This window comes from Aythya ferina (assembly GCF_964211825.1).
Source record: "Aythya ferina genome assembly, chromosome: 10".
Classification (NCBI taxonomy): domain Eukaryota; kingdom Metazoa; phylum Chordata; class Aves; order Anseriformes; family Anatidae; genus Aythya; species Aythya ferina.
In genome coordinates, this window is record NC_140306.1 from 5,358,722 (window position 1) to 5,373,465 (window position 14,744).

Here is a 14,744-nt window from a genome sequence, read left to right on the forward strand (position 1 = left end):
CTTTAAATTATTTTTTCTTAAACCTATAAGCATGATGTGTTATTTTTTTCACAACATTTGCAGATCTTTAAAAAAAAAAAAAAAAAAAAAAGTTTATGGGTTAGAGTAAAGTCTACAAGGACAGCTGAAGATGCTGGGTTTTTCATTCAAGTTTTGTTACAGAAGTGCGAAATACTGTTTGTTGCTAAAATATATTTACAACAGGTTTTTGACCTCTAACTTTTGCTATTAACAAGTGATTTGTTTGGACTTCATCAATGTTCCCACTAATACATGCTGAGAACAATATTGTTTGGTGATGTGCGAAAGGGAAAGGCAAGCACTTCTAGATGAGAAAATGTGAGGCCTGTTTTGGTTTCACTTGCAGGTGGTGTTCAAATTTAAAACAGGACTGAAGTGCTTCACCTGCCTTTGACAGTAGAGCTAAGGCGTGAGATTTTTTTTAATTTTCAGGTTTTTTTTTAACTGTTTGGCTGTTCAGCACTTGAATGATCTGACTAGCTGAACAGTTTCAGGTATCATAAAGATATACCAATAAATCATTTAGAAAATACATGGAAGAATCAGAGCTGGAATCTGAAGGGAAAAGTTCTCAAAGGACTGCTTGGTGCAAATAAGCATGCTTGTGATAGGCTCATCCAAATCCCAGTGTGCCGATTAACTACCGACTAACATCACTGCTTTCATAGCGGTATTTAGTTCAATTTATGCAAATCTATAATTTGCCTTTAATTAATTTGATGTATGCCTGCTTACAGCATTTGCTGAAAGTGTGGAATGTTACATCTAAGGGTTCAAGTGCATAATGCCCATTTATGTATTGCACGAGTAATAAATCATCATAACTGAGTTTAAGAAAATGATCAGATTACCTTTCGATGTGATGAATAGCATAACATAAGCTATTGAGGGATTTAATTGTAAGTATTTGCAGCAAAATTACTGAGGATTTGTGGTCTTAGTTCTTACGCATAAATGAGGCTAACGATATCTGCCTTCTGTGGAACAACTGTTTTCTGAAATGCAGTTTCTAACGCTCTGGCAGAGTAGTGAATCCTTGCGTATTTGACTGAGCTGGTGGCTTCATGACTGTTTAACCCTTAGCAAACTTATTGATCTCCAGGAAAGCTAGCAGATCCTGGTATCTTTAGCAAATTTGTCATGACAAGTATGAAGTAAAAAGTATACTTTTCTGTGATGTTTCTATGATTTTGAGGCAGCTGCAGTTTAAAAATAGTAGCGCACCTTATAAATATATATCTTTAAATTAAGTGTGGATGGGTCTTAATCTTAAAAGACTCCTCAAGATTTGTACAAATATACTGCACTCGTATGGTGTTGTTATAAATGTGTGGGTAATATGATGTGTGTTAGCCATTGCATTGCTTCTAACTATGAAACATGCTTCAAAAAGAATTGATCCCAACCGAACTGTGAATATGATTTTGTTGGTGTTGCCTTGTAATAAGATGTATTATTCTTCAGCATCTTTGCAGCTTTTCCTTCCCAGCATTGTTTTTATGTTATTCCCTGCTCATATTGTTCTTTCACTCATCTGCTTCCTTTTCTGCCTCCAGGATGAGATTCTGTGCCAAATCAATGCTTCTATCTGACTGGCTTTTTCTGGTCTATGTGTTAATGGTCTGCTGTAAATTGTTGTCCGCCTCTAGCCACCATCCCCGGGGACATACAGGTAGGAGCTTTTTGAACTCATTACATGCTACTGAGACCAATTAATACCACTTGCAGAGTGTTAGGACCCTCTCTTTAGCAATGGGTAATAGATGAGGCTGTTGACAGCATGCTATAATCAGTGCAATGGGTTAAAAATACAGCAACAACCAAATGAGTTACTGTAAAATTTCATGGGGTTTTCTAGTAGTTTTATGTAGTGAAATCACTCCACAAAATCTGTCCGGTGAGCTTAATGACTGCTAGGAGTTTTGGATTTTTTGTGCCCTTTTGCTTTATCCCTTTTTTGTACTGCTCTGAAATGTATCTTTATCTTCCCCTTCTTAATCCAGTAGTTATCAGGAGACTTTACAATGGTATCATTGGCTTTGGTGAGCAATAGATCAAAGCCCTAAGACTACATGAGCCAGTTCTTTCACTAAGTAACACAAATACTGAACTGTGGTTTAGTTCAGCTTGTGGTATGCTACTTTTTTCCTGCATAGTGAGGCAAACGGAAAGATAATTGCGTTTAAGAGAATGCACTATTCTAGTAAGATAATCTACCTGCCATGGTATAGTATCTTATATATGACAGAATGACAGAAATAGCTCAGAACAAGCTGGGTTGTTTTCATAAATTGATACTGGACTGGAACTTGGTAGCAATGAGTCTGTGCTAGGGCCATGCAGAGACCCCAGCTTGAATGCAGAAAGAAATCTAGATATATTAGTGCTAATAACCTGTATCACCTTTGATCCCAGAGGCAAGAGAAGTAAAGCTAACAAAATACCACCTGTGGGCTCTGCTTTTAGCAGAGGTTAAAAACCTGGCAGCACCCTGGCGATGAGAAGACTGGACTCTCAGTACTGTAGTTAGCGTCATGCTGGTTTGGGGATTTCTGCAAGTGCTGTATTTGTGCTGTAGTCTCATTCTTAGATGAGGTGTGTTGCCATTAATCCATATATAATGTTCTTAGCTCTGAGCCAGATTCTCATGGGTCCGTGTCTAATGTTAGCATCCACTTCAGCTCAGTGCTAGGAAGTGGGGATGCATTTGTTAGAGGGTTCATCCTCCAGATGAGACAACCTATTGATCTCTTTCCTGGATGCTTCTGGTGGGTGTCTAGGTAGGAGCTGAAGGATCCTCATGAGCTTGCCAAAATCTTTTCAGTCCTGGCACGCATAACTGAATGTGACCTGCATACAGCTGCTGTGTCTATATCTACATGCTCACAGCACATCAGCAGTGTGTGTAAGAGCTGCACAGAACACCTCTGTGCTCTGGGTTCCCTGGTGCTGTGGAGCTTTCATACCATGCTCTGACATGTCTTCTGTCACTGCCCATCCAGAGTGAGATGAAGCTGTTTCTTCATTCAAGATTCATTGAAATTTAACCTTTTTATCAGGAAAGGAATTCTCCTGGATTTTCTCTGATGCATGGATGAGTAGGGTTTATCAGCAGTTCAAGCGTGTTGGTTTTTTTAACACCTTAGGTTTTGAGATGTTTAAAGTGGATTCCAGCCCATTGCTTTCTATTGAGTGTCTATCACCTTTCTGTGGCACAGGATTTGGCCAAAAACTACAAGTCAGCAGTAAGTGTGCTAGAGTTACTGACAAAATGCCAAAATAATTGGGCACTATTTCTTTCAGTCCCTGGTAGACGTGTTTTCCATGAACTGAAGTGTTTGCCATAAAATGCAGTCACAGGTCAAGGAGAATAACTGAGAAGTTTCAGCAAAAGCCTATAAAGCAATTGAATACTGGGTCAGGGAATGATCCACGTTACCTTTTTGCAGGTAGCTGTTATGGAAACTGGCTAAATTGCTTCACTGAGGAAGGGGATCTACACACAATGACAAGTTAATTAGGCCCTCTTGACCTTTCCTATAAACAACTGTTGCTTAGCAGTGCATTTCAGAGCTGATTAAACAATTGAAGTTCCTCTTCAGACTGCAGCAGAACCTGGAGAATAGACTTCTGCAGCATTTGTCATTCAGGGAAGAGTCTTGTAAGATAGAATGTTATTTTTGTCTTTTTAAGATGCACTTTGCATGTGTACCAAAGGGAAATACCTGTAATAAGGCAGCAGTGATCTTCTTTTGAGGGCTCATATGATGAATACTCATTATGTGTCATGTAAATTATGGCAATCTTTTAACATAACATTTCAGAATGCTTGACTGCATACTTTTAACTGAGACTAAGAATTCTTTTCACTGTATCAAAGAGGTATTGTAAAACATAATCAAGCTGCTCGGCTGTTAAGCACATTTGCTTACAGTGCTTTTTCTCGTAGGCTAAAAAAAAGGTTCTGCTCTTCATTAAATAGCGAGGTCAGATTGTGGAGCTTTTCTTCAAATAGATTCCATTGAAGCTGGAACCTTCACGCACCTTTTTAGACTCATGGTGTCATATTCTTCCCCAGACATGAGTTTCTCTCGTGTATGCTGAAGTCACCCCATCCCACTTTATGATTCCATGTGCCAGTTGCAAATCACCCCCATTTTTGATTATCCAGCTCCCCATATCTGGTGCATGGCATCACTGAGCATTTGGAGGGCCCTGCTGAAGGGATCTGCATTTCCCACCTTATTTTTGAGGTGGGAGTTTTTGAGGAATTTCTAATGTACGATCAGATCTGTGATGTGATCTAGTACGTGAACAAGGCAATGTCTTTCTCCTTCCTGATTTGCATCAGGAAAGCAAATATTTTTTTCTTTTAGTGTAGCACATTTCATGGAAAACAAATACTTAGCCTCATCTGGTTAAAATAAATTAACATGTTTTCGGAGAGCAAATGAGATTAAAAATGTAAATTCTGGTCAACAGACAGCTATCACATTTTTCAAAGTAGAATGTCTTGTAGCATGTTAGATGGTAGAGAGATGAATTCAGGCTTTGGGTTTGGCAAAGACCCTGTTCTATGTGCCTTAGGTCAAGCAGCCATAACCTAATAGGTACATCTTGAGGTGGGATATACTTGATGTTTATGAGACATGAGGTGCCTACCTAGTGATGCTTTAGGAGCAGCTGTTTTTTAAGAATGTGTTGTATGACCCTGAAAATCAGTGTGTTTCAATCTGTCTTTGACATCACTGGTTGCTTTTGAAAATGTGCTTACTCATTACATCTAAGAAAGTTTATTAACCAAGGGCAGACAATAGAATTGAAGCTGAAAAGTGGGGATTGACTTTTTTTTTTCTTTTCAAAATACTGTGATTTTTAAGGAGCCTAATCAAGGAAAAGACACTTATCGACTTAGGTCGTGTTAGATGGCACCTGAAAGAATGACATTTGACAGCTGTCTCTGTAATATTCAGACGGGGACAGAGGTTTGATCTTTAAGGACCCAGAAGCCATCCTGTTGCTGAAAAGTGAGAGACAATGGTATTGAGCAATCCATTTGACAAAAAAGGTCTCACCACTGTAATAAAGCATAGGACAGGCCTAACCCATTCTTTTGTTCTGCAATATATTCACTGTCATCAAATAACTGTTAGTGGAGAAAGAGACCGTTCAATCTGGCAAGACAGTCCTGCCATTGCTTTGAAGAAGTTTGGAATCTTGAGCCCAGCTTGGAGGCCTCAGCCTATTTTTCATTTAAACAGTGTAATTGCTTTGACTAGCAGAGTTAACTAGGCAAAAGGCAGGGGAGAAATATTCCTTCTCTTTACTGTTAGATCACTGAGGATGATAGTTATGCAGATTATTTCAGCAGGCTCCCTGTACAACTATGTAGAGAAGACAATTCTGAATATTCGTCTGAATTCGTTGCTCCGAATTACCCTTCTGAAGAGTGTCTTTTGCACTGACAACAGCAGAGAGATGCATGAGCACCAACCTTACTAGAGCTATTTAAAATTGGGCAGTATTTCAGGCTCCCAGAGTTCCTAACTGATACCAATATAACTATCAATTCCATGCTGTGCTGAATGAAGCAGTGTACATTTAGTACCAGGAAAAATTTGTTTCCACCTCGCTGTTGTAAGTCAGGATCCACAAATGATGAAGCATTGAATAGAAACTTCCTCAGGTCGCCTCACCTGGGGGCTGGACTTGTAGATCATTAATTGGTGCAGCCAGCTGAGCAATTTCTGTCATGAATTACCAGTGCAGCTTGGTTTTTCTTAAGGCTGCTGCATTTTATTTTTATGTGGTGGTTCTCACCTGAAATACTTCCAGCCTCCTTCTGCTTGCTCAACAGTCCAGATTTTGGAGAGGCCATTATAAGTATGCCTGGAATTCATATATTTAAAATATACCTGTAGGGCCAAATTTGTCTCTGAATTTGTCTTGCTTGGTTCATGTGTGTTTTTTTTTTTTTTTTCTTGTGTGTGTGTGTGTGTGTGTGTGATTTCCAGTGAGGACTTCTGCCCTAAAGGTCTTCTTGCTTCTCCCAGCTGCAGGATGGTGCAGAGCATAGGGATAAATCACTGAATGCACTGGGACATAGCTTGGTTGTCTTGCCAACTGGAGGAATAAGTAGTAACTTCTTTTCTTAGAGTTTATTCCTTGCTGCTCTGCAGACGGCTTAATTTACAGGGTTATCAGAGGTTTAATGGGAGAAGTCTTATTAAAAATGCCAGTGACAAGTCAAATGTGCGTGACCGTGGAGATTGGGAAGTGGGTTCATAAGGGAATTACCAGCATCCCGAGCTGTTGAAAACTCTACCTCTTTGCTTAGTGAAATGCAGCAGAAAATCTAATTTGCTGCCTGGCATCTTGGATGTGATCTCCAACAACCAGGATACTGTCTTGGCTGGTTTTCAGAGGACCAGCGATTTCCATCATGTGTGAAAGATGGGTTTCTTTTGTAGACTGTGCTGTGCAGGGAATGCACTGGGACCTGAGCTAATTTTCTGGGTTTCTACGAGCGTTCTCCTTTGTGCTCTTCTAACTGATGCTTGAACAGGGTGAGAGAGATGCATGGAAAACCTCAGCTCATGTAGGAGCAACCTGGGTGAATAATGCAGCAGTGCCCCTTGATGCAAAAGACAAAGGCTGTCCTTGCTTGCTGCTGCTCCTGTTCTGCCCTTGCTAGTGCTTAGGGCAGGGAGAGCCTGTTTATTGTGTCTGCCTCTGGTTTCCCACCTGTCATTGTCTGCTCTGGGAAGAGGTGCTGGTCTGACCTACCAGAGGGAAAATCCAGGTCACTGGTTTGTCACAGAAGCAGGCCTCCTGTTGTCGGGCAGTGACAGGTATTGCATGGACATGGGTCTGGTGCAAAGGTCTGCTGCTGCTGGACTGCAAACCAGGCCAGCTGAAGGCAGTACAGGGGGTTGTGTTAAGTCAGGTGTTGAACAAATCCTTTCTGTGTCCCAAACAACAAAGAAACCAGCACCTTGGGAGTGTGGAAAAACCTTCCTCAAAACTAGATGCCACTCTAACACACTGGGAGACTCTGTGCTGCATTGCCCTCTGTCAGGCAGCAAGAGGCAATAGCAGCCAAGGTTAGGTAAAACCTCGTTCAGTTCCCTGCTTTACCAGGAGCACACCCTGTGCTGATGCCAGGTGAAGAAGAAATGAATGGCACAGTTCTTCTGAAGGACAAACGAAGGATTCGGCGATGCTGTTGGACTGGACATGGGGGCTGAGTGGCAGGTGTGCGTAAATGATACTGGGATCATCCCTGCACAAAACAGCAATTCACTTTTTGAGGCATGTATCAGACATTGTTTTGGTCTGCAGGGCCCTGTGAGCCTGCTTTTTTTTTTTCTCCTCTGAATGTGAAATGTTACTGTCAGCTGGAATTCAGACCCATTAATACCTCTTTATAGTGCTTTTGGTTTCAGGTGGTCTGGCAGCAGACAAGATTGTTCCACATCAGTTGCAGCTGCTCACATCTTTAAGCACTTCATGGGCAGAATCCTGCCCCTAGTAGAGTCAGAGGAAAAGCATCTCCCTTATGCTGATGCGGGGACTTCATCTACTTAAGAGAAGGCTGTGTGTCTGAAAGATGCAGCATTATGTTAGAAACATCGCTGCTTTCAAGGAAGAAGGGGAAAAACAGGCATCTGGTTCTCACCTTTATTTTTGGGCTGGGGCACCGTTCATTATAACGGTGCTGTTGGGGTGCTGAGGGCTCAGCTCCCTGCTCCACCAGAGGGCCCTGCAAGGCTGCGAAAGGGGCTGCAGCGCACAGCCACAGACGGGCACTGCTCTTGCTGATTTAAGTCTCCTGATTTAAGTCATAACTGCGCATTTTACTAATTAGAATTATGAGTCCTTTGTATTTCAATGGGTCAGATGTGGTTAATGCACAGTAAGCTTTAGTCCTTTGTTCTGTTTAACTCCTTTTATGTCTTAATGTTTTATTCAGTGTGTTATTTATGCGTTTTATTATCCAGCTTCTAAATATAGGCTAGCTACAATATACAGCCCTGGCTGTAATCTCTTCAACTAATAAGGCAGGAAAAGCAATTCAGTTGAGCAATAGGATCCCTTTAAGACAGAATGGAGCAGAGTTTGCTGCATGAAGTTTGCTGGGATATTTATTTTTGAGAAGAAAAAAGAGGAAAAGCACATTCTTTTCTTTTTTTTTTTTTTTTTTTTTTTTTTTAGGGTGTGGGGGACTTTAAATAACAGTGGGAACTTGTTATATGCATGAGAGATTTTTGGACAAAGACTGTGGATGCATAAATGCTACCAGTAACAAGAAATTCAGTGTTAATTTAGTCTTTTATAGGGTAAAACATAGCTTCTGTTACAGTTTTTGCATGAATGTGCACTTTAGCTGAGAGGAATATGATTGTATATGAAAAGATTTGTATATTCCAGGGAGTTAGGGGAAAGAATTACAGATGAACTGAAGAATGTGTAGGTTTTGTTTAGCATATTTCACCATGTTCAAAAGGGGTGTGTATGTGTGTGTGGGAGTTATATAACAAAAAGAAAGGAGATTTTTGAAAGGTGCAGTCTCATTTAGCACAAAAGTGGTCAAGTCTATTGTATCAACCTGTGTAGCAGGGGGCTGAAACCCAGCTCTTTCCAGCAATATCAAGGTGACCCTATTCTAAAGCCATTGGAGAAAGCTTCTGAAAATACTGTCTTTACTTTATTCATCTTACATTGGCAACATCATTTTTTATTACAGCTGGTATGTGCAATAAATGGTGATCTTTATGTTCCATTGACCAAAGTTCCAACCGAGAAAGCTTTTTTTGTTCTTTATCTTTTTTTCTACTTTTTTCTTTTAATCTACTTCCCCTTGATTTAGAACTTGTATTACAAAACAGTACCCGTGTTGCAAATGTGTCTTCTTGCCCTAGTGTGGGGAGAAAGATATGGCTGGATAAATGGAAATCCACAAATGGGATGGAAAGCATCTTGCCCTCAGTGTTTACTTGAGTAAATGGATGCAATGAAAAGTGGAACGTGTTCTACTCTGGAGCTGTGTTCTGGGTTTACATGGAGGTCAGCATGCTGAGTCCTTGGGAGGATGGATGCTTGAGTGATGAAGGCAGTAAATTGAAATGTAGAGGACTTGCATTGAATTCCTGGCTCCAAAATGATTGAAAGACTTGCCTGAGATGAAGTCCTGAACCCACCGAAGGGGAGTTTGTGATTCTTCTGTGGTTTAGTTTCCAGCCTGCTCCGGATATGTGATATGGTTTTTGGTCCCAACAGAAAAGTTAGACGTTATAGCTATGATTTTATTAACGCTTAAGCCAGTCATTCTTACAGAATTCATCATTTAGTGTTTTGCAAATCACTGCCATTTTGAGGGATGGAAATTGCTTTAGGGTCTGTTCTGCTATTGATCGACATGTCTGTGCTTACTGCATGGGTTGCATTGCCACAGCCTTACAATCACATTAATTGTAATAGCAGCTCAGAGCCTGCCCCAAACTTAAATTCCAATTTTAATGTAATTGTAAGGCTTTGCGCTACTGGAGAGTTTCATCCCCAAAGAGTTACTCTACAGGCTTGAAAAAAATTCAAACACTTAAGAGCAGGAAATCAGTTGTCGTGCTCGGCTCTACCATGTTTGGCCCCACCTGTGCCTATTCCATGAGGACACATGAAGAGCTCAGCTCTGTTCTCACGCCAGGCAGTTCCCCTTGCCAGAGAGCCACCTTGGTGTTAATTTGGGAGTTTATGGTGTGAATGTGGCTGGTGTCAAGGACATGGTTGGGCAAGCATCTTGACTTGGAGAACAAAAATGTTTAACTAACAGTTGAAGAACCTGCAGATGAATTTTTTTTTTTTAAACTAACATTTAAGTATATTGTCGGAGGAGCACCTTCAAATTGCTGCCAGTATCCCTTTGCTGCAGCTGTCTGTTTTTCAGTCTTTGGCAGCTTTCTTGCATTCTTTCAGGAGAGTGACAACTGGTAGAGAACAATAGATTCTAAATCAGGAGATTGAAGATGTCTTGTAGGGTTCAGCAGGATAATCTCTCCTCATCAGACCGGAGATGCTACCCATCAGCACAGGAGTGGAGGCTACACCTGACATCCATTATCTTCCAGGGTGGCAATCTTTAATGATACTCTGCCAATAACAAAATTTATGAGCAGAAAAATCTAGGATCAACATTTCTATTACTTAGTGTCTGACCTGCCTTTATTTTTCTTCCCCTTTATTTCCACTGTTGTTTCTCTGATGGACATCATCCACATGCCTTGTGGCCCAGTGATAGTCACTATTATTTTTACTTACCTGGTCATCATCTCTTAAAAATGGCAAGTGTGAGGCAGGTTTTCTCTGGGCTTTTATTTGCTGCTTGCATATTTCTGATAAATTGTACCATTAGTTTCACACCTGAGTTTCCTTAAAGTAGCATCCTCAGATGCAGTGAGTGTTTTAGAATAAATGGCTTTCTTTTTACTTTTTACTTTTTTTTTTTTTTTTTAATTGCACAGCAACAAATTGCTGCAAACTAACTTGGTGTTATACTTCTGGGGTGGAACATCAGGACTGGAATGTAACAGATCGTGATTGTGTTAACAGGTGTTTGCAGGGTGTTGTGTAGCTGATTTTGTTTCATGTTGACTGTTAATGCCTGATTAGCAAAAATGAATGTAATTTAAATGTATCAAGGTAGTCTTTCCCAAGCATTTTATTTTCAGGTTGGGTGAAAAAGCTTAGAGAATCTCTCTTGCTCTTTATATCCTTTCTTCTGTAATTCCCTTTTGCTTGGGAGATTTCCCTCTACATAACAAGTAATAGAATTGGATAGAGAGCATGCTAACCTTCTTCCTTCACGCGTCTCTGAATCATCACTGGACAGGACATGAAGATGAGGGAGTACGAGGCCTCTAAGGTGGCATTAACCTGCCTGGGTCCAGCACTAGAGTTCAGAAAGTAGCAGTGCAAAAGGGAACAGGAGAACAGCATGCAAGTCCCTTGTTCCTAGCTAGGACCTTTGCAAGGTACCAGGTTGGATCCAGTGCTCTTCCTGATCCAATGCACAGCACAATGAAAGACAGTGTCTCTTGGAAAAGAATATGGAAAATATGTATTTTCCCTAAAAAGACATCTTTATGGCTCTTTTATGCTATCTTATGTGCCAAACAACTTGAAAGTATCAATGCTTTCTGGCACATTCCCTCTTCCTGCCCCAGTGATGTCATTTGCACTGTTTGGTGTTATAATAAAAAGTCTATTGAAGCACTGGAAATTAAGGAACCATATTCTTTCATGAATAAGCAATAATTGTGCAGGCACATTTTATTATTATTATTATTTAATGAGGGAAAATAAATAACTGGCCACCCAGGGGAATGGTGGCTGTCTTCTTATGACTTACTATTTTGAGGAGATGTCCTTTTCAAAGAAAGTCAAACAGGAAGATCTTAGGCTGCATATTGTCTCTGATGTTTGTTCGTACTCCTAGGTATTCCTAGATTGTCCTTAGAAAATTCAATTTACTCTAAGTATGAAAATCAAGTCAGAGCATAATTTGAACAAAGTGCAAATTATGTCATTTGGCATAAATCACACCAGCAGTATGAGTGTCTGGCCCAGGTTGTGCATATGCTAATGATTTCTGTCTCTTCAGTCCTTTCAGCAGATGCTGGTTTTCCTCCAACAGAAAACAAAAGCCCAAAACCTAAATCATGTGAAATTTCTCATCTAAAAGAGTTGGAATGTAGAAAGAGGCCCTCACTGTTTTCTAAGTGTACCCTGTTGGAGTTAGTACTGTGGGGTCACTGAAGAATTAAAATTTTATGGATACTTTTATTTTCAGTGCTTCTTAATACATCTTGCTTAAAAAAAGAGAAAAAGGAAATTTGATTGCACTAGAAGTTGCCTTTTAGGTTGCTTGACTGCATGTCCAAATAGGTTGTCTGTTTTCGGGACTGCCGCCTGTAATATAGAGTTTAACTTTCTTGTATTGAATTACTTTTTCAGGTTTTGGGCTATCTCTAAGGTTTCAGAGGTGGGGAAGGAACAACATAAATGGATTTTATGGGTTTTTGGGTTTTGCTGGTAGACATATGCTCTAGGTGTGTGTGTTTTTGTCTTTTTTTTTTTTCTTTTTTTTTTTTTTTTGTGTCAGAACAACAAAGGCAAAAGCACTAGGCTGGCATTTCATTTGGAAATACTGACAGGTGCACTATTCTTCCCCCTGCCATTTTTTTTTAAACTGGATATAAGAAAACCCACAACTTTGTGTTGACATTCTTTAGAAATGAAGTGAAATCGCTGCCGTCAGCAAAATGCAATTTACTGCAAGGGATGCAACAGTCTCCAAACAAGGAACCAAGATAATTAGTCTGCAACTGACAAATAATTCTGCTATGCTAATGTCAAGAAACATCCAGACTGTGTCACATGGTAATTTCTGCCAAGCTAGACAGAAAAGAGAGTTTACTGTGAAAACATGTCCTCTTCTGGGGGAACAAATCTAATCCAACGGTGACTACAGAAAGCATTTTTCTGACCCTTCCCCAGTATCAAGGGATTTGGATTAACTGAATTCTGGATCAGAATCAAGGCCTGAGTCGGGTTTTCTGCAAAATCATTTCAATTTTTCTTCTGACTGTAGCAAGAACTGTGTCAAAACAGTATTACAAAGAACTGTGGCTGCAACATGCTCAGTTTACCAGAGGGATAAAGGTGATCCAGTACTCTCTCTGTGTTGAGTCTCAACAAAAGAGAAGGGTCTTTGCCTCAAGTGCTTCAGTCTAAGCAAACAGTGATTTGCTGGAGTAACTCGGCTCTGGCAGCCAGACTTGCTGAAATCAAAGCGATACAAGGTGTTTGTCAGGAGAACATGAGATGCTTTACCAGTGAAGTGTGATTATTCCCATTTAACACATGGGAGGCTGGAACACATGTGCACGACGAATATTTTCAGGTCCTAGGAACAAATTGGACTCAGTTGCAGAGCAGTGACAGAGGTTATATTTAGATTGCCTTGCCTGGGACTTGGCAGCTGGGCCAGTATTCATGCAAACAAGAATACAGTACCTAAATACCATCATTCACTGTAGCTGGACAGCACAGTGCAAAAACCTTTCAAACCTGACAAGTGGCTGGTAAGCTCCTTCTCATACTTATTTCCAATACTTCTTAGTCCTGAGTCCATTAGCTAAGCTGGTCTAAAGGCCATGCAAAGAAAAGGCATTTTTGAAATATTATTAACATTTTGCATTGAATGCTAAATATTCTATTCTTGCAGTCAATTAAGTTTTGCTCGCTATATTTTATTATGGACTATGACATGGGCTTTCAGACTGAGATCCATTAAATAATAAATAGTATTAGCAAGGTCATTTCTCAAGCAAGGAAAAGTTGTATGTTTTAAAATGAATTCAGTTGAGAGACAGGCAGTGGTAAGATGATGTTTTGTGGCAGTCTCAGCAGATGGCTGTAATGAGATATTGCTAATTTTTACTGCTCTTGTATTAGCATGTCCGCTGAGCACTGGTTTGCCACTTGCACATGGCCATGGGGGAGAGAAGTGGAGTCCTGTCTCAGGTGAGGTGATAATACAGTTGATAATACATGTCATCAGGGTGTCACTCATCTTGTACAGAAGTCAGTGTGAGACACAAGTAACACAAAGGTAGCCAGTGTTGAGAGGCAGCGTGTCCTGACCTCTGGCAGCGAAAGATTCAGACCACTCCCTTTAATAATGTCACAATGGCTCCTCGATGAATCACAATGCTAGCTGACTCGAGGAGGAGGAGGAGGAGTGGGGAGGAAGCATCGTGGTGCCCTGCTCAGGGCTCATGTGAGAGGTGCAGTGGCTGTGACACTTTGGTGACGCGTCTGTCCCTATTCACTACACAGAACATTGCACCATCTGTACTGGACGTACCACCCAGGGTGAGAAGCATGGAAGAAAGATGCTGGTCACTGGAGTTGTCTGGGTGATGTGGTGTGTTTAGAGCCTGTGTACTAGTAGATAAGCTATGCTAGCATAAAAGTGTATGTTGCAGATCTTAATTCCATTTTGTGTTAATGGATTTCTTAAATACCCATCTTTCCATTTTCTCTGCACTTTTTTCTGTAATTGATTTTCAATCAGAAAGTAGTATTTTTTTAAAGTCACTGATGTAGCATACTGTAAATAAAGCATTAAGCAAAGAATTGATGAATATAAGAAGAAGAGAGCATGAAATACACAAGGATAAACACTGTGCTTCAATAAGAGCATCCCTGTTTAAAGAACAACATCCAATTGCAAAGTGATCTCTGGGGCAATGAGAGCTACTTGTTATTTTTTGCATAAATCTGATAACTTAAGCTATCCGCTCTGTGAAAGGAAGATAATGTCAGGCTGATTGATAGAATGAACAGGACATGACAGTCTTCAAGGGAGAAGAAAGGCAGAAATCATTTTCTGTGGAGACAGGATCTCATGATGTTGTTGAGCACTTGATAAGCCAACTGAAATTCAGAAATCACATTTAAATTACAGAATGATGAAATGAGAGGAAGATAAATAGGTCTGTGCTAATGATTACATACTCTCTTGACTAGAATCAAAGATTAAATAACATATTGACATCTTCAGTTAATTCTGCTGTCCTGTACAACCAAACAAGCATTAGAATTTAAAATGGTTAAGCAGTAACCTAGTAAATATGTGCAAAGGCTGGGGTTATTCTTTGTGT

The 14,744-nt window shown here is 40.2% G+C and overlaps 1 protein-coding gene across 6 annotated transcripts in view; it reads left to right on the forward strand.

Annotated features, from left to right (window-relative positions):
• TAFA4 (TAFA chemokine like family member 4) overlaps positions 1-14,744 on the forward strand; it is a 77,634-nt gene that overhangs the window by 28,818 nt on the left and 34,072 nt on the right. For all 6 annotated transcript variants that reach the window (XM_084531553.1, XM_084531551.1, XM_084531555.1 and 3 more), the window contains exon 3: positions 1,578-1,693. In XM_084531553.1, coding sequence (XP_084387679.1) covers positions 1,578-1,693 — 116 coding nt within the window. The remainder of the gene's footprint in view (positions 1-1,577; positions 1,694-14,744) is intronic.